Source organism: Carassius gibelio, chromosome B2 (genome assembly GCF_023724105.1).
Source record: "Carassius gibelio isolate Cgi1373 ecotype wild population from Czech Republic chromosome B2, carGib1.2-hapl.c, whole genome shotgun sequence".
Taxonomy (NCBI): domain Eukaryota; kingdom Metazoa; phylum Chordata; class Actinopteri; order Cypriniformes; family Cyprinidae; genus Carassius; species Carassius gibelio.
The window spans coordinates 21,764,683-21,785,436 of NC_068397.1; the positions used below are offsets into that span (position 1 = coordinate 21,764,683).

Sequence of the window (20,754 nt, forward strand, 5' to 3'; positions counted from 1 at the left end):
TTTGTAATCCACAAACACTGAATAAATAAGATATAGCTCATAATAAGTCAGGTAGTCTGTAGTCTATAGTGTGTTCTTTAAGTCGATTTATTGAAAGTTGTTTTTACTGTTTCAGATGTGCCCTAACATGTAATGCTTTCTTGTTGTGGATCAGATATAGAGGACTGTGTTGTAATGAAGAAAACTGATTTCTAAACTTCTATGGCTTCGGTTTGATAGTTTGATCTTCAGTTGATTGTGGTTCTCTTCCTATCATTCTCTTGTCATGATAACTTCTAGTAATTAATAATAACAACAATTATTAAAATACTAGAAGTTCATAATAATTATTATTATAATAATCTACTGGTACACATAAGGCTGTTGTCTGATGCTGATTCCTTTAAATCTTCCCTGAAAACCTCTTTTTTCTTTGGCTCAGTGTAATACTTTTAATTCAGGGTGTTCTTTTATCAGTCTATCGATTTTATTGTACTCTATCTCCTTGTTAATTTTTGTATTTGATTATTTTAAGTTTTAGATTGTACCACACTTTGGCCATCAGCAGCTGTTTTAAATAAATACAAATGCCTTGCCTTATTATCATCATCATTTATATTATTTATTAAATAATAAATATTTAACGATTTTTAAGGAGAATAAAGTTTTGTCATATGGAATCTGTAACAACATTAACCTCTTAAAAACAGACCTCTTATCTTAGGCTAATGATTTTTTTTTTTTTTAATACAAGCACATTTATTTAAATAGCCTACTACAATTTTTTTAAATTGGTTTGTCTAATTTGTATCTTCTTCTGTCTGTTGTTTTGTGTATTACTTTATTAATAAGAGTTTTATGGATCTATTAGATACTGGAACTATCTATTACACATAGCCTCAAGCACTAATATCCTACTTTTAATATCATAGCCTATTGCACACTCAGATCCAAATAATCTGAATCATTGATGAACAATTGGTTTAATTGTTCTGGTGCTGTGGTTAAAGGCATTTAATCAAACACGTCTTTATGATGCATTTCCTATCAGACAGGCACATACTGTGTGTGAATGATTCACCGTTGACACAGAGCTTCACGTGCCTGCACTTGTCCGGTGGGAAGATTTTAAATGCGCGTGCGGGGATCAGCTGTCCATCTCATCTCCTGAGGACTAACGGACCGCCAGGATCCGTGATATCCAGCAGAGAACGCGGCGCACTATCTTGTTTCTTGGATGTGGAAAATGAAGATCGTTTGGGTTTTTCTTTGCGCAGTTTACATCTGGTCTCCAGTTCAGGGAACAGTCCGATGTAAGTGAAGTTATTCTGCCTGTATATACTCATTCATTTTTTGACATTATGATAGTGTGTTGACTACGTTAAGTAGCGCTTAATTTTAAGTGATTAGTGAGCATGGCTTTTATTAAACTTTAGGCAATTTGCAGAATTAATTCAGTCCAACAAAGCTATGAAAGTGGGACAACTAGCAAAATATATTTGGGTATTTACCATTTTTACATATTTTTCTGTTTTCTCTGTCTTACATTTAGCAATGTAAAATGTTATGCTAGCTATTGAGGAGTTTATCCATTTGGCATCGTATTTTAAACAAGCACCAGCGACAAGAGATCAGAAAGACAATTTTACCTGTATTTACTGTAGATTATTGTGAACTGCAGTGTAACAAAAATACTGAAAGTTATTAACTCATCAGATCATAATAACAGTCTAATTATAACCACAATGCTCATAATCATAGTGATTATTAGTGAGAAAATCTGTTAGCCAGATAGGCTACAATCAGCATGATTTAAATTGTTACAATGGTTATGAATGTCCTGGCTAAAACTACTTCTATTCAACTTTTAATAATAATAATTCAAATTCTATAATTATGTATAATTATAATTATACATGCATACAAGTTTTTATTTTATATATATATATATATATATATATATATATATATATATATATATATATATTAATATCCTACTTATATATATATATATATATATATATATATATATATATATATATATATATATATATATATATATATATAAGAACAATTTAATTGTTGCCTAACTCTTTGTAAACACTCGATACAGTTGCGCCGCGTCCCGCTACTTTTTGGGCGTCTTGAACATGCGCGAACGTTTTGGGACGACTTGTTATCTAAAAAAAATAAAATAATAATTTTTCCCATTATTTCCATTTCCAGGACATTTATCTGTCATTTTTTCGGAAAATCGTTGTTTGGGTAAATCTCTGTAGGCTAGTGATGAAAAGGAGACTACAGCAAATTAGATTTTTGGATTCCCATTTGCTCTAATAGAAAAAGATGAAAAAGTATAATAGCATTTTCACGACTTTCTAAAAGAGGAAATACACAGAGAGACAGATTATGGCAGTCAAAAGTGTGAAATATATCACATTTAGAGTTTGTCCCTTAGCCCTAGTATTAAAAACACCCTTGAGGCAGTGTTAACAAGTTTTTGTTTTTTGGTTCTTTTTTTTTTCAAATGTACCTAATACATTTCAAAGTGGGGTTGTAAAATAAAAAAATAAAAAACTTTTCGAAACTGGAAACACAACATCACAATCTGTGCGAGAAAAAAACCGCCCCGGGGCCCTATAAGGATGCCTGTTGTCTAACAGCTGGGTAGTTTTGTCTCTCATTGAGAGGCTGTTGTTGCTGTCTGTCTGTGTTGCTCACCTGTGAGGGACCCTGATGTTGCCCCGCTAGGAGGAATCAAATGTCTGTTCTGAATGGATGAGATTTGGTTCATTCTGACTTCACATTACCTCATTTTGACTTTCCGTTAAATGACTTACAAGAGTGAGCTTGTCCTACCCACAAAGCCAGTCTATTATCTAACATCCATTATCATAGGCCTGGCTGAACGTGGACTAGGTTGTTTTTACATGACCTAATGTGTGTATACACAGCTGTACTTCTTCCCTTTTAAAAGTTGTCCACTCCTGGATGTCCAGAGTATCTTTCAGATTCATCTTGATTCTCAGACGTGTGGTTTTGTTATTGTATTCTCCGATAGCTAATGGTTTGTGGGTTTGAGTTATTGTCTGTATAATATCCTGGAGAGTGAATGAATATGCCTTATAGGGTGGAGTGTAATTTTCTGCATTTATGGAAATTGTTTGTTTTTATTGGTATAAGATGGTCTTTAGATGTTACTTTCCCATGCTCACATCAATACCACTAAAAACTCGACCAGCGCCAGTTAACTTTGACAATGTGTAGCACTGCTATCTTTTCAAAGACTGTAACAAATCTACTTATCTAGCACATTCCTTAACCACAGAACGTCTTTGTAGGTTCCTGCTTTAGGGAAAAGTTATAGAGACCAAGTAACTCATCTTGGCATGTTGTCTTGCAGCCTCGGGTGCCTGTTCATGTCATGGTAAAGCACAGTACTGCAGAGCAGATCACCTGGGACTCTACTGTATAAACTGCCAAGGAAACACTGAAGGGCGGCACTGTGAAAGCTGTAAGGAAGGATACTACCACCAGAGGGCAGGAGACAACTGTGTGCCCTGCAACTGCAACACTGCAGGTGAGGGCAAATGTCTTAAAAAAAAAAAAGTTAGTTCAAAGAGCAAATTGTAAAGAATTGCACATTTGTTTCTCTGGAACATAAGGTTTATAAGCACAATAATATATAAGCACAATAATAACACCCTATATGGTGAAGTATAAGCAAAATGCATATCCTTTTTTCTATTCAGGTTCTCAAGGACCAGGATGCAACAATGCGGGATGGTGTACATGTAAACAAGGAGTTTTTGGAGACAAGTGTGACCGCTGTCGTGATGACACTCCAGTCACTGCCGGTGGATGTGAGCCTTTGAGGTGAGAACAGTGAGCCTTGCATCTCTGACTTGTATCTAACTATTACAATAATGTCAATAACCAGTGTTCCTCGTATGCAGGGTAATCTGTCGGTCACGTAACAGCGGCCGTCTCACAAATAATCCACAGGAGTGTCTGCCCTGCTTTTGCAACGGCCACTCAAATGTGTGCTCCTCAGCCGAGGGATATTCCATTTACAACATCACTTCAACTTTTGAAACCGGTGAGCTTGATGTGTAATCTCTGTTTTTTTTTTTTTTTAGTAAATCACATTTTTGTTTAAGTTGTTGATTTACAGCAAATGTTTGTCTGGTCTCACAGGACCTGAGGGCTGGCGAGCTGCCACGGATCAAGGTTTGAAACCTTCACAAGTGCAATTCAGATGGTCTCCTACTCACAAAGACCTTGAGGTTATCTCTAAGGAGATCCTTCCTGTTTATCTGCTTGCTCCAGGTACGATGATTATATTTTCTATTACTTTCTTTACAGTCAGTGATGTATTGACATTTCGTTGACTCCTGTGCTTCTGTGTTTATCGTAGCATCCTATCTGGGGAATCAAGCGTTGAGCTACGGTCAGACGCTCAGCTTCTCTCTGCGTCTGGACAGAGGTGTCCGTCGTCCTTCCATCTCTGATGTTATCCTAGAAGGAGCAGGTCTTAAGGTGTCTGCTTCGCTAGGAGACTTGAGGACTGTGGTTCCCTGTGCCAAGAAAGTCACCTACACGTTCAAGTGAGTCGCATCATTTTGAAAAACTAGATCTTTGTGTGTTCTAAAGAAATGTAAGTGGTGCTTACATTTCCCATGTTCCTGTTTCTGTTATAACTCATTTTTTAGGGATATGTTACTGTATATGGGTACAATATCAGTGAATGACTAGTTTTAGAGGTGTTTTGATTGTTCCGTTTATATACAAATGTGACAAATGACTGAGTCTGATAAAAAAAATCTTCTAATGCATATCATATTTCATAGACTGGACGAACAGCCTGGCAGCAAATGGAAACCACAGCTCTCGTCCAAAGAATTTCAAACACTTCTGAGCAACCTTACAGCCATTAAAATCAGAGGAACATTTGGTGAAAATGGTGGGTGTTTAATCTCTCCACTCTATGACTGAGCTGCATTGTTGGAAACAAGTGCACATATAACATAATAAAACATAATAAAATAATTGTATATCTGCTTTCACAACAGGACGTGGTTATCTGGATGATGTGTCTCTGGTGTCAGCTAAACTGGGTCCTGGCACCCCTGCCACTTGGGTAGAAAAGTGCAGATGTCCTGCTGGTTATGATGGACTGTTTTGTGAACGCTGTGCCACTGGATACAGGAGACGTTTCCCTGGTCAAGGACCCCAAAGCCCGTGTGAGCCCTGCTCCTGTCAGGGTGGAACATGTGATCCAGAAACTGGTTGGTTATTTAAGCATTTAACCCATATTGGGGTTTTAGTTCTGAAGAAAATCTGAGCTAAGGAAGGTGGATTTGTTGTGTTTACAGGAGGCTGTTACTCCGCTGATGAGACACCAAATCTGCAGATGTGCCCTAAAGGTTATTATGTAAACCGCCAACAGCCCAACTCCTGCCAGAAGTGTCCTTGTCCCGAGGGAGAGGCTTGCTATGTTATTCCAGGAACCCAGGAGGTGATGTGTGCTCGCTGTCCCCAGGGGACTACAGGTGAGGAACAAGGAGTAAAAGAACAGGCAAACATGACGCAGATGTTCTTAAAGGGATAGTGCGCCCAAAATCGAAAAGTCTGTTGTTATGTACATGTATAATAAAATAACTGGCGCTGTCGATTTGTAAAATGTCAAAAAGTACTATAAAAGTAGGATTATAGAAGTCAATACATTAGTAGAACATTAGTTGGAACTATAAAATAATGGTGAATCTTATTTCTGTATGATTGTAGACTACTGCTGTTAATCATAATGGAGGCATTCCCCATATTTACTACTAATATTTTCTAGGCACTCGTTGTGAAATCTGTGATGATGGATTTTATGGAGACCCCCTGGGAGAGTATGGTCCTCCCAAACAGTGCCAGCCCTGCCAATGTCTTGGCCATGTGGACCAGAACGCTGTCAGCAACTGTGACCGCCGGACAGGAGAGTGTCAGGAGTGCTTGAATCACAGCACCGGCCCCAAGTGTGAGGACTGCGAAGATGGATACTACCACAGTTACCCCACAGAGCCATGTCAGGGTATGAAAAACAACTAGAACTGACACAAGCCTGAATATAAAACAGCTCTCACTCCCAACTTGTCACATAATGACACTTGGTCAGGACCCCTTGGCGTCGCTTTTTGATGTGCAGGGTTTCTTCTTATTTAAAGATATGGAGGACCCTGCACATCAAAAAATTACACCAAAGGGTCCTCATAAAGCATCAATATGTGACGAGTTGGGAGTAAGTATGTTGGAATATAATGTTGATAAAAAAGTGAAATGTAAAAAACCCTAATGGTGAAATTGACCTCAGTTTTGCGCTTTTCTCCCTGTAGCTTGTAACTGCAACCAACAGGGTTCTGTGTCAAAATCATGCAATGATAAAGGACAGTGCAAGTGTAAGGAAGGTCACGATGGACTCAGGTGTGACAAATCAACATGTCCTTCCTGCTTTAACCCAGTCAAGAACAAGGTAAGACACTGCAGAACTCAAAACAAACATAAAGAAAAACAAACGAATAAAAATATTGATATGATATGATATGATAGGAAATGTACATGAAAGAAGGTAAAAATAGGTTGACCACGTCTTCAATTATCAAATTTTAGTGTGCGATTTAACCATTAGAAAATAATGTTCATTTAATATCATATCAAAATAAACACTTTACACTCTACTCTGTGTGAAATAAAAAATGGATGATTGTTTATTATCTGGAGAGTGATATAACGGTATGCTGCTTTGAACACCGCTCGTGTGGGTGGGATTAAATGTTCTGTTTTCCCAGGGACCACCATCACGCACTGAATCTGACTGCTGTTAACTCTAGTGCATTTACCAAATCTGTATAACAAGAGAGAAAAAAGCCTTTTCAGTCAAGGTTAAAAATGATTGGAAACATTAAATGATGGCATTTGCTGTAGGGTTGGATACAGTCCCTGCAAACCTATTAAAGTAGAGATATATGAACAGATGTTGATGGCAAACAAATGTCAAACATGTTTTTTATTTTTTATTTAACAGATAGAGGTTTATGCAAGACAGCTGCAAGAGATGGAGGATTTATTTAAAGGAATCGGAGGTGATGATGCTCCAGTCAACGATGCTCAGTTGGAACGGGCTATTAGGGCCTCAGAGGTCATGGTGCAAAACCTGGAATTTAGAGCCAATGAACTCACAAGTATGAAAATCCTTATTTTATCTTGTTTATTTCATTGTGTATACCTAGTTTATTAATTTTTTTAAATTCCAAATAGATACAGAGAAACAGCTTCAAGATAAACTGGCGAGCATTAGCCGATCCCAGCTGAGAGAGGACAGAAAAATGGAGGCTTTGATGACGACAGTGGATGGGATCAGAAACAACGATCGGCAGTACAGAACAGAAGTTTCAGAAATCCGTAAACTCATCAATGAGATCAGGTTAAAACTGCAACAGGCCAAACGGGACATCCAACAGGCTGTGAGTATTTCATTATTATATTTAAATGGGTTTTGTTATATTAATATGGGTGTTTATTTTAGCTTTAGGTTTTCAGCTGAATGTTTCACCCTAACCATCACATATAGGGTTAATAAAAGTAGAATCACTGTTTTGAAAATCTCAGCATTTCCCTCATTCCCTGTATGTCTATTTCAGGAGTTTCCCTCAGGTGATGATACGCTGCCAGGCGCTGAAACCCTGTCTGATTTGGTTCAGAGAGCTGCTGATCTTGCTGAGCAGTAAGTCACGTGTTATTCTCAAATGCCACAAACAGTGAAACAACACAACAACTGCATGTGCTCTTGCTTAGTCAACAAAAGCATTAATAGCTTTCAAGCAAATGTGGTTCTGAACTGTTTTTGCTTTGGCACAGAGACTATATAGGAAACATTTAATTAAAAGTCATTAATCAGAGACTGAAATTTATTGTATTTATTAGAGTCTGGAATTTGATTGAATTTGCTATCTTAACTCTGCATGATTATTTTATGCATTGAGCTTTTTTTTTTCTTTCCTTGCTGTCCATGGAAAGATAGTCGAGAACCATTGCATTAAAAATTCCTTTAACCACTGACTAGACTTCCACGTTACATTTCATCTTTGTTGAGCATCCAAAATATATGAAAAAACTGAAAAAAAAAAAAAAGACTGACTGAAGGGATTTTTCCTGTCAGGCACCAAGGTGAGGCAGTGACAGTGGAGACCATTGCAGCCAAATCTCTAGCAGAATCTGAGCAAGCCCTAGACCTCATCCGAGGTGTCATCAGACGAGAAAATAATGTCAAAGACGAGCTCAGGGACCTCAAAAACCAGTAAGTTGCTTTTGTATTAGAAACACTATTAAACAGATCATATTCTCCACAGTACCAAAGTGTTAACCTTTATTGTGCAGAGATGAAGACTGTGACCTTACTTTCTAATGATGTTGTTTTCAGGTATGAAGCAGACGTCACTAAAGTGCTTGACATTGATAGGAAGGCCGTTCAAATTACTGATGCAGCTGGAAAGGAGAGCGGCGTGGCTCAGAACACTCTCAAACAGTTATCTGACCTGGAGAAGAAACTTCCCAAGCCCTTCACGGTAGTCAATCTGAATTGAATATTTATCTTTATAGAAGAGTTTAAGTAAAAATAGGTGAATACCGGGGATGCAAGTCTTTGTTTGTACCCACATGTTTATACTGGCGTTAACAAAAATACACCGTGTAAAATGAACAATGTGTACTATTATCTTTCTTTTTCTGCAGAAGGACATTGCTGGTGTGGTTTCCAAGTTCGATGGTCTGAAGGGTATGGTGGAGGGCAGTTTATCACAGTACCAGGACTTTCAGCAGAATATGCTCAGTGAGCAGAAAGAGACAGCTGATCTGCTCAATAAGGCCAAGAGCTTCCAACAGGTAAACCTGATCCTCTGTTAAACATCCCTGAAAGTGTAGATGTTCAGAAACCAATAACTACAAAGAACAATATAGTCAACTAAGAAATTGCAACAAGATTTATATATATCTGTGCAAATATTGACCTTTAATGGTTGTTCCTGGGTCAACGGGAACATTAACTATGGTTTTTGCTTTATTGAAGGTTCAAGACCAACTTTTTGCCAGGGCAATTGCAGCTGAAGCAGTTACAAATAAATCTCTGGAAATCTATGCCAACAACAAGGATAGTCTGGATAAGACACTAGAGACACTCAAAGGTACAGATGAACACTAGATTTTTACAAGCTATTAAATATTATAGATGCACTACAGATGAAGAGTTTGTCAGTCAAAAGTTTTTTATATATATATATATATTTTTGAAGGAGTCTCTTATATCTCCAGATAATGTTCTGTGATTATTTAAACTAACCAACACAATTAACCTTTACCCTTTAAAAATATGCATTTCTCTATGGTTTCTTAACTCAGGATTTGATGACCAGATCAGTGGGAATAAGGATCTGGCAGATGCCGCTATTAGAAAACTTCCTGCCATCAATGCCACCATCCAGAAGGCCATAGCTGACAACATTAAGACTCAGGACATTCTGGATGCAATGTCTTCTAACTACAGAGATGCTCAGGACACCATCGACACTCTTACAAGCACTGCAACCAAACTGGAGGTATAGTGACCTGCTGCCTTGAGTGCAAACAGTTCAGTTTCTCACAAACTCTTTTACTTGCTATACTGAATGACATGGGCTGAGTGGGTCTTTTTGAGTCGGATACAGAAAATTTTGAATGTGCTCACAGGATGCTTGTATGTGTCTCCACAGGGAATGTCAGCTGCTCTTCCTTCCTCTTTGGATACTTTGGAAGCTGCCACTAAACTGAAAAAAGATGTGGATGAACTGAAGAAAGGGGCTTCTGTAACTAGAGACAAACTGAATGAAGAGAAAAACAAGGCAAAAGCACAGATTACTGACGCAAAGAAAGTAAGAATGTCTGCTTACCTAAAACTCTTTGAGAAAGACACTTGAAATTATATGTAAAAGTGGAGATGTATGCTACATTTTCTTTTCTTTGTTATTAAATCAGGCTCTCATGGAGTCCAGTGGGGCACTTCAATATGCAAAGAACTCCAGGGATGCTGTTAGTGATACTTTTAAGACAATCACTGATATTATGAGCTCCCTAGGTGAGTTATAACAGTGATTCACTACATGCAACACAAGCAGTTTATGTAATATGAGAGTATTAATATTTTGAATTAGCATTTGTTCAATGTGTTTTTTTTTTATCCAGTTAAACTTTAGTCATTTTGTTACGTGCTTTTGTCATTTTTAGCATTTGTTGTTAATTTTTTTATTTAGCTTTAATTTATTTTGACTTCAGTTTTAGTAGTACTTTGGCTTCAACTTATTTTATTTCAGACTAGACAGCGTTTTTCATTTTTGCCAAAGTTTTTTTCTATCACTTAAAACATTTGATAATGGTGTGTCAGAAGCAAAACTAAAATATTTTTTATCCCAGTGATGAGCAAGGAATCACCATGACTGTAATACTGTTTTCCAGGAACTCCTGGGACCGTTGACGACACACGACTGTCCGAGTTAGAGGACGCCGTCACTAAAAGCCGCAGCCGCGTGGAGAAGGACTTGAGGCCCAGACTCAGGGAGCTGGAGGAGAAGGAAGCCCAGCAGAGAGCCACCATTTCAGGCATGATCAAAGACATTGACACCATCCTGGCCGACATTGCCAACTTAGAGGAGATCCGTAAAAGCATTCCCAGTGGCTGTTTCAACATACCACCTATTGAAAGGCCGTAAAGGCTTTGGGTTACTGCAGGGCCAAATCACAGTGTTACATAGTTTAATCTATGAACTTACTGGCACTACTTTTTAACTAAAGAGTATTTTTTTGTTATAACATGATTTTGTACTGTGTGAGAATTTTTAGTATTTATTTTTTTCAGTTGAATTTGTTTTTCCAATTTCAAAAAGTATTACTGTGAAGTTGAAATGAGGTAAATGATATTTCTGTTTTGCATGAGTGCCAAATATATTTCATTGTGGGAGATTAATAGATAAACATATACAATATCTGTAATTGTTCTAGGTGAGAGGTAACATCAAGTTGCTTCTCCATCTGCTTCAGCATCTAGTGAAAAATGCACAAAAAGAAATGCACAAACTAACAATTCTCATTCTTTTTTGTTCTGTTCTGTTTTATTAAATTCAGTATTGTCATCAAGGGCATGAGTTATTTTCATGGCAACATACTTTTTCAGTTTTTGAATGCTTATTAAATAGCCACTATAAAGTAGAAATATATTCATGTATTGTAAGACATTACACAGACACACTTACTCATGCTTTACACCATAGACAACAACTAAAAAATGAATAATATTGACATCTAAAATTAATCTACAGTTTAGCATCTCAAAAACAGAACTTATGTTACATGGTGTTTTATATGCATACAAGGAGATTTATCTCTATTATCAATTCAAAAGCAAGAGGGCAATACAAATACAAGAAACAGACAATATCATCAACAATATCTATTTCTGTTGCTTGTGATTTTGAAAAAAAGGCATGAAGAACGCAAGGAAGAGTTGAGGGTTTTAGCACTACAGAAGAATGCAGCATACCAAAACCATGAAAAAAAAAATATTCTTTATGATGTTACATTGAGAGAAAATCTAATGATTCCTGATATGCTAGTTGCTATAGTGATTGCTCAATGAAAATGGAAAACAAATCATGCATTTATGTTGATACAAGCAGTGAGGTATCAGTGTGTTTAATAGTTCTCTGTATATTATAAAATGGGGGTGTTATATTTATCATTTAATGTATGTGACAATGAACATAACCAACAGCAGGTGCAATAAACCTAGTAAACGCTGGGACTGAAGTGGTTACAGTTACAATCTTAATATTTTAATAGGCTTTACATTTTTGAAGATTACCATTCTGGGCTACTAGTTTCATTTATGAAAAGTCTCTGGTTAAAATGATCAAAATCAAACAATTTTTTACCTGAGACTTAGAGCATTATCATATGAAAAACAATAATCACAGTAATATATTGAAGTCTTCTTCATATCTTCATATTGTAAAGCCGGAGCCTCCCATAAACTCACAAAAGCAGTTATGCACAATATACATAATTCGCTGAATCTGTTATTCTTCTCATCAAATACACTTTGATTCATTTATAAAGGTTGTGTTAGATGTGCAGCAGATTGACATTTCATGTCAGCTCAAATCATAATTGAATCATTTAAAGAATGTTCCAACTTTAAAAAGAGTTCAAAAGCATAGATTTTTTTTTTGCATCTCTTCACAAAACAAGCAAAAGTGCAAGGGATCTCATCCTGAAACTAATGGTTTGATGCACAGGCAGTTTACTAGACATCACATGTGTGACATGTTAGCAAGTTAATGTCGAGCAAAAAGGAGCTGTGGAGAAGTAAATGTGCACGAAAGCAAAGTCAATGAAATCGCATTCTTTAATGTGCAACCAAATACTCCACGTATACATGAATGCACATTGAAGACAAAACACTGAGGCATAATACAGTATATGAGATGTTCTCTGTACATACAGTTGATGGATGAGTAGAAAATGTAGTTAGAGATGAGATGAGTCTAAGCATAGTTTTTTTTTTTTAAAACACTGTAACCACAGACTACGGTCTACGTGGTATTTTAAACACTCGTGCGCTGAAAGGAAACCCTTAGGCATGCAACTACAAGAACAGAGAGCATTAAATCAACAACAAAGACTGACATTATAGCAGGCAATGAATTATCTAATTCAATCAAAAACACTCTTTCTCTGTCATAGTGGCAGCGAGGCTCTCTCCTCTTCCTCCTAATGGGCACCTAAGCCCACCCAGTCCCTTAAAGCTGATTGGTGGAGCAGATCCCTCAGGCACAGTGCTGTACATCCCAGTGAGACACGAGTAAGAGCGGAGGACAGATTAATGCTCCTCTACATGGAAAAGCAGTGGTAGCACAGGAGGATTATACTCTAGATTACACAGAGAGAGACAGACAGGGATGACTGACGGCTCGGAAGTGGACTTCTCCACCCTATCCAGAAGCATTGATGTAGAGCTGACTCTGCAGGATGTAGTCGATGACGGGCTGGCTCAGGTAATCCACCACGTGACCGTCGCCGTGCTGAAGAGCCAGTCTGGTGAAGAGAAAAACAAGAGGGTTAGGGTACAGAACGGTGAGATTAATTATGTGTAGACGGCGAGAGCATGCACCTGCTCTTAGTCGAACTGACGACTGACATCGGGTGGTCGATTTCATCCTTAACCACGATTATACTGTCCTGTGAGAGAAAAAAAACGAAGCCTTATAAATAACACAAAACAGCAAATATGCTCTAAACTGCATGCATTTACTGTGCAATATAACTACAACTTAACAGTAAAGAACGTACTAGGTTGTACCCCAAACTCTCCAAATAATAATACCTTATGTTTTCGAAGCACAGATGAATGGTTCATTATCCTTTCTGTGTCAACTCCATCCCGAGGAACCACCACTATCCCGAAATCCCCCACAATCACTTCCATCTAAAAAAAATATTACAATCACATATTCAGTTCAGTTTAACAACACATTTCTGGATTGGTATCAACAATGTTTTGTATGCTAAAGATAGATTGTTAGTGCCATAATTTAGAAATCAAAACGGACACTATTTGCTTTATTTATATGTTCCTATAGTCTTAATGTTTCATCAATGCATGCTATTCTGAAAAGTTGGTTCTAATTTCCTTAATCCATAACTTTCACAAAAATGTAGTGCCTTACATATTATATTCGTCATTTTTATACAAATGTTAGCACCTTAGTATAATTAGTAACATTAACATATAAGTAGTATAATTAGTAGATAAAAATACATTACTTATTACTCAAAGAATCTATATAAACTATATTTTGTTTGCCAATGCAAAAAAATTTTCATTGTTTTTTTATTTAGTTTAACTTTAGTTTAAATGTACTAAATGAAACTTAAATATAAACTAAGAAAAACTATAAAGACATATATATTTTTTTGAAACCACTAATAAACATGCCAAAATACAACAAAATGACTAAGATTAAAACAGAAAATACACAAATAACAACCGATTCAAACTATAATAGTATCTCAATGATACTAAAATAACCCTTAGTAGTGTGGAAATCACAATGACATCATACTGCCAGTAGGTGGAGACATGTGACCCATATCTTGACACAACTGATTCGGAACTGCATACAAACATACTAGTATTTTCATTATCTTTCTATAGCAAAAGAATTGAGAGTAATATGCTAGCATGCTGTTCTGAAATTATCACTTGACTTAAATCATTCAAAACACAAATTAATGATTGAGTCACTAAATCATTCACTTAGAAAACTCGTTTTGCGACACCTTTTTTCTGCTTTTGGTTCATCTGGAAGAGAAAGAAAGAAAGAAAGAAAGGAGTGATATCTTACATCACTTTCGTTCCACAAGCCAGGGATGCAGAAAGATTCCAGGAGATCACTGCCACAAAGGAGCAGGATACGCAACTCTGCACACACCACAATCACAGATACATCCACATCACACCATAAAAACAGAAAACACAGTAATGAGATGTTTTTCCTCTGCTGAGGGGGTAAACACAACAACTTTGATAAGATGAAAAAGAAACAAGTCACGTTTTCCCCATGAGGAGGAAGAATAAGGGACTACACATCGCACAGATGCCTTTTCACAGTACACAGACAAACACCATCACATGACTTTTAGAATTTTTGTCAATCTCTCTGACAGCCGTTTGTCTATCTTTGTCTTAATTGATGTTATTTATATTTTCCTGAGGAGAAACATACAGTGAGTTTTGCTCTCTCCCTGAGCAAACTCAGTATTTCCTGATGATGACTCAAAGTGACAAGCAAGAACTGATTTGAAAACCAAAAACCAAGGCAAGGAAAATCACATCGTCTCACCAATTTCCTCATAGCGCATTGCAGTACCAAGGTTGGCATTTTCGTCTGTTCGGAAAAAACAGAAAAGCATGGGAGGTCACAGGGATGATTGATTCACTGGAAAGTCACCGGAGTCATGTAAAATTGATACACATTTTGTGTGAAGCGTATGAATAATTCAGAATAATTATACAGAATTATGTGATTTTTACATGAACCAGAACGCAAAGCTGTGACATATCTTTGTGACTGACATTTTCATTTTTGACACAAATTGAAAGGGGTTGAAATGCTTTGAAAGTGGGTGTATGATTTAATGCATTAATTTGGTGTGATTAATTACTTAAAAATGCAATAAAAAATGAACACAATAGTTAAATAAATAAATAAATAGACTTTTGTAATGTCTATTCAGTGGTTTTCTCTGAAATACAATATAAAATATAAAATTAAAATAAAGAATATAAAATTCTGACTTTCTTTCTTGCAGTTAACATTTATTTTACATTTATATCTTGCAATTCAGAATTTTTTCTCTATAATCTCAGTGTTACACGGAAACCAGCATAGGCTTCTAGGGGTTTGTTAGACTAGTCAGCTAGTCAGTTACAAAATTTATATGAAATTAGTCAAGGCACACATCCCAAATATGTATATGAATATACTAACTTACCAACAAAGGTAAAACGCTCCATGTGTGGGCGAACACAGCAAATTTTTCCCAGGCTTTCGCTCATCTTTCCCCAAAGCTTAACTGGAGAAAAAGAGACACAAGTCAATAATGCAATGTCTGTTCTCCAGAACAACAAACATCTGAATATTTAAAAATCACTTACTAGCCACAGACTTGTTAGCTGTGTTTTGGTAAATAGTAGAAGTTTCATTTTGGGGCTGGCCAATCACAGGGGTTGTGGAAGGTGTGTTCACGTTGGACAGAATGCACCCTGTGACTCTCTACAGAAGAACAACACAGTTTATTACTTTGAGATTGAGTACAAGTAAAGAAAAATTATTGAGTTCAGGCCAAATTCGGGACTAACCTTCATTAGGTCTCGGTGATGCTCCAAAACACTGCAAGTGGTCTGCCAGGTGTCCTGGTAGCACTCCCAAGGATCCACTCTACAGAAGACCATTAATCCATCAAACATTTTATGTCCATTTTACAATATATATCCATCATCAATATAACTCAAGGCTGCTGAAGTATAGGTAAGTGCTGCATAGCATTCTTATGAGGGTGTAGCTGAGATGCATTCTGACTGACTGACAGTTACCTGATCCAATCAGAAGACTGAACTGCCAGCTGACACATGGTGAGACGATGTCTGCTAGAGACAAGGCCCTAGAAAAGCAGAAAAGAAACCAAAATAAGGCAAAGTAAGTCTACTAGGCATCCACCAATAAAGATCATTTCTGAGCTTCAAACAATATTCTTAGGTTTACATCTGCTTGCTGAAAGAAGCATTTATTATTCATACTTTGTTGCTAAGAGAGAAGTTCTGTTGATATTATTAGAGATAATTTATATGATTCAGATTAAAACCTTTATTAAAACCATTGTTCAGTAATGCAGCAATCTGGAATCTCAGCTGGAAAGATTTCCTCACACAGATGTCGCAAAAGGTTTGATTTGGTCATGCATATTCACAGCAATTACCAATAAAAAGTTTGATGACTTAAGTGACTAATATTTCAGATGTGTAATATACCTATTACTGTGTATTAACTGTGTCATAGACCTATAATAGACTATAATTATAATATAATATAATTTCAACTGGAAAACTTTGTTAATGTGATGTAACAGTATGGGGATTTTGTGGGGACTTTTTCTGCAGGTTACATAGATACACCAGTAGATGGACTCAAGTGTTAGTCTTAAGAATGACAATTCATTTATAGGGTCACTAAATCATTTCCTCATTCAAAAACATTGATTCATTCAGGAACACCACTATTTGTGTTGCTCAAAATTCAAAGTGGAGGTATGCATGGGCTATTTTAGTTGGCAAAGTAAAAATGGACAAAGCAACTGGGAATGTATCTTTTTAAAAACATAGGTTTTTCAATATCTACTATAACTTTTTGTTTACTGAACTGCAATCAATATCAATAGCGATCAAAATCAATAGCACTCTTCTCCTGTGATATTGCTTAAATATACAAAATACTAAAATAATTTTAGACCTTAAAACAAACAGATTATCTTACCGGTTTGCTATAGGAATCATGTACTGGTGAGATGATACCCCCAATCACTATGAATCGTCCAGTCTTGTGTAGGTAGTCTCTGGCTTTTTCTGCAAACCAAACAGTTTACCTTATTATCTCAGGAGCATTTTTTGTTTTCTGCAACACACTTTATGCCATGTTCTAAAGGTATCTTGGATGAAAGGAATTCTCTCAAAGAGATAAAAAAGTAAAACAAGGCCTTTTAAGTGAGGACAGCACCTCTGTTTTAAAAGACATTTCTCTCTTGATGTGAGCGTGTCTGTCAAATATAACCTCACACCCCCAGCCCCATCAGAATATTGACAGAAGTGAATGGCAGAAACAAGATCTCCTGTTTGGGAATATGAGGCAGAAATAATCTGAGTAAATCTCTAAAGAAAATATCTCCAGTGTACAAAAGAAACTACAAATAAATGAAAAATGAGGCCATAACAAAAAGCAGAGGCAACAGAAACCAAGATATTCAATACTTAATAAATTAAAAACTAGCATTTAAATGTATTATATTCTATTGTATTTTTAGCAGTATCAGCTATCCAAGCGGTTATGATACCGCATGATACCGCTGATCTCCGTCAGAAGCATTGCTCAGAATAAGCAATAAACCTGTTCTTATTTTTGTACCTCAATATATGCAAAGACATGCAGTAGGAAAAGAAGGCTTAAAAATAGGTCACGGACACACAGATGCTTTTGCTTCAAGGGAAAAACAGTGAAATTGTATTGATCAAACTGTGGTCTTGGTACTCCTCATGTTGCTTACGCTCTGAGAAATACAGCTGCAGTAACTGAATTAAGGAAAGTACCAAGCTCCTAAGGTTTTTTCCCTGCTGTGTTTATTGGCACATTGAAATGTGGAGATGGACGAGCCAATGGAAGAAATCTCTCTCCGAGTGTCTTTTACTTTCCGACATGCACTCTTAGTTTCTATATCACAAACTGCAAAGCTTTAACCCTCATGTTCTTTTGAAATTTGAAATACTTTAATCAAACCCACAGGCACACTGTTATCACATAGCAGACATGCATTTTTTCAGACAAATTCTTAACATTCTTTAAATATTCTGTCGTTATAGAAAATACAATGAAAGACAGTAGTGAACATCTTAACGTGAAAATTAATTGCATTTATTCCCAAAACATGTGTCACATATCAGTATTTATTGAAAGATAAATTAACCATACATTTTGTTTATAATTTTAAAGTCATGAAGTATCAAACCATTATTTCTGAGCAAGACCCCAGGGCTACCCAAATGGAACATATGAGCATATACAGGTTCATTTATGTGGTCTTATTTTTTCCTTTTTAAACTACACAGGGTGGGCTTATTAAAATGATGGTCTTTACATTTTTTTTATTATTTTTATTATTTTATATTATTTTATTTTACTGTCAAAAAAAAAATGGTTTATGGAACCATGACTTTCTGTCTTAATAATTACAATAATTATTAAATTATATATATATTTAAAGGTTTTCAATCATCCTTTGACATATATATATATTGTGGTGTAAATGTATAGAACATTAATCCCAATACTAAATAAAAAATTTAATTGAATGTTATGTTAACTGCTTTCTTTTAAAGTAAAATGTAAACTAATGACAAACTGCGGTGATTTGATCATTACATTTTCAACCACTTTGGACTTTATTAAAAACAAATGGATGCAAACATTCATTCACATTCATGAACGTCATTCACATTACGTTAAATGTACGGATACAGAATGTTATTTATCTTCACGATTTGTCCTCCAGAAGTAATGATTAATTACACTTGTTGAAATATCATAAATCGTAGTTATACTGCTGCGTCTACAAAACCGTGAATGAATATAGCGTTTTCTTGCTGAACAAGCGGCTGCGCAGCGCCACAGTCGGAATCGAGAGTTGATTTGATCAGTCTGGGGTTTGAGGCCGTCGCCCATTTCAGCACCTTCGCTTTGGACAGCGACCGACTGTAAGAATTCTCTACAGAAACATCTAATCGATCAATAAGCCAGACTTCACGATGTCTGAAATCATCACGGTCACCATGAACCCTTTACATACAAATACAACACACGGCTGAATTAAAAATCAGCTCGCGCATCATCCACTCCCTCCAGAACAGGCGAAATGGGCTACTTACCAAACATGTGAATGTGTCCCCTCGTGATGGGGTTGAAGCTTCCACATGACAGCAAAATGACATGCGTTTTAGTCGTCTCCGTCATTCTGGTTGTGGTGATCTATCTCTTTTGAACATATGTCGCGAATTTTAAGGCCTTTTGTTTTGTTGTGAGACCGCAGCAAGAGGCGAGGTTCATTAGGCTGCGGCAGGCGCGAGAGGAAGAGCGTCACTACTGTGATCTGTTCCTGCGCACTTAAAGGGACATGCGCGTAAGCACGCGAACCAACGCTTTCTTTTCTGATTCACCTTAAAGGGTTAGTTCACCCAATAATCAAAATTATGTCATTTATAACTAATTTTGGTATAAAAAATAGCAAAAACTACGACTTTATTCAGCATTGTCTTATCTTCCGGGTCGGTTGTGAGATTTCAAAACGCTGCAGTTTAGTGATATCATTCGAATCATTCGATGTAACTGGATCTTCTTAAACTAAGTTAGTTCACGAAATCGAACTTAATCCTTTTAAACGGTTCGCCTCTCCAATACGCATTAATCCACAAATGGCTTAAGATGTAAACTTAATGTGGCTGACACTCCCTCTGAGTTAAAATAAACCAATATCCCGGAGTAAGTCATGTCTACTCAAACAGTAGCACTGACTGAACCGCTGTGAACACTGAACACATTAAGTTTACACAGTACACTCTAAACTTAATGTTGTTGACACTCCCTCTGAGTTAAAATAAACCAATATCCCGGACCCGGAGTAATTCATGTACTCAAACAGTACACTGACTGAACTGCTGTGAAGAGAGAACTGAAGATGAACACAGAGCCGAGCCAGATAACGGACAAAAGATTGACTCGTTCACGAGTCCTGATGTCAACGACATGAGGGTGAGTTATTAATGACATAATTTTGATTATTGCAAAGATTCTATTTACTCTTAACGATTGCGATTCTTCTAGTACTTCATATTTCGGTCGTCACATTAGAACAGAATGACAGATGACAGATCAGAAATTAAATGAAAAGAAAAGAAGAGAATAGACGTTTAGAGATATTTGCAATTACTTTCAACCTTATGCCCATTTAAAAAAAAAAAAAAATTCATTTTGATTTCATCGCACTGTGTTTATGCACTGTTTTTTTAATGAAATGATAAAAAAATGTAGTTTTATTGGATTATATTTATTCCTAGAAATAACAAAACCACAAAATGGTTTGGTTTGCTATTGCAGTAACAAATAAATTAAAATATTTAAATGTGAATATTGTTATATCACAGTTTGACATCAGGTAAGGGCCAAATAAAATAAAGCTGTGTGAAAATACTATTTGAGTTAAAATGAAAAATGCCACTGAATCAAACTGAGAGTGTTGTACTATAATGTGTATGCTTAAAAGGCAGAAAATTCCTAAAATGAACCTTTGGAGAAAAATATTAGCAGAGACATATAACTAGACACGTAT

At 36.3% G+C, this 20,754-nt stretch overlaps 2 protein-coding genes across 2 annotated transcripts; one reads left to right on the forward strand and one right to left on the reverse strand.

Moving 5' to 3' along the window:
- Nucleotides 1-1,127: 1,127 nt before the first annotated feature.
- Nucleotides 1,128-11,184, forward strand: LOC127951243 (laminin subunit gamma-2-like). The gene is made up of 22 exons (XM_052549056.1): nt 1,128-1,292; nt 3,383-3,559; nt 3,732-3,855; nt 3,936-4,078; nt 4,177-4,308; nt 4,397-4,586; nt 4,830-4,942; nt 5,052-5,267; nt 5,355-5,531; nt 5,825-6,058; nt 6,360-6,496; nt 7,049-7,205; nt 7,282-7,487; nt 7,665-7,747; nt 8,183-8,320; nt 8,444-8,588; nt 8,755-8,904; nt 9,089-9,203; nt 9,418-9,614; nt 9,768-9,926; nt 10,030-10,129; nt 10,507-11,184. Exons 1-22 carry the CDS (start codon nt 1,217-1,219, stop codon nt 10,758-10,760), a joined length of 3,423 nt encoding a protein of 1,140 aa, XP_052405016.1. The 5' UTR covers nt 1,128-1,216; the 3' UTR covers nt 10,761-11,184.
- Nucleotides 11,138-19,518, reverse strand: LOC127951244 (nicotinamide/nicotinic acid mononucleotide adenylyltransferase 2). Its single transcript, XM_052549058.1, has 11 exons — nt 19,298-19,518; nt 17,139-17,227; nt 16,202-16,269; nt 15,968-16,046; nt 15,764-15,881; nt 15,601-15,681; nt 14,949-14,993; nt 14,451-14,527; nt 13,430-13,531; nt 13,217-13,284; nt 11,138-13,140 (listed from the first exon to the last, which is right to left on the reverse strand). The coding sequence occupies exons 1-11, from the start codon at nt 19,380-19,382 to the stop codon at nt 13,038-13,040; spliced, it is 915 nt and encodes a 304-aa protein (XP_052405018.1). The 5' UTR covers nt 19,383-19,518; the 3' UTR covers nt 11,138-13,037.
- Between the last annotated feature and the right edge of the window lie 1,236 nt (nt 19,519-20,754).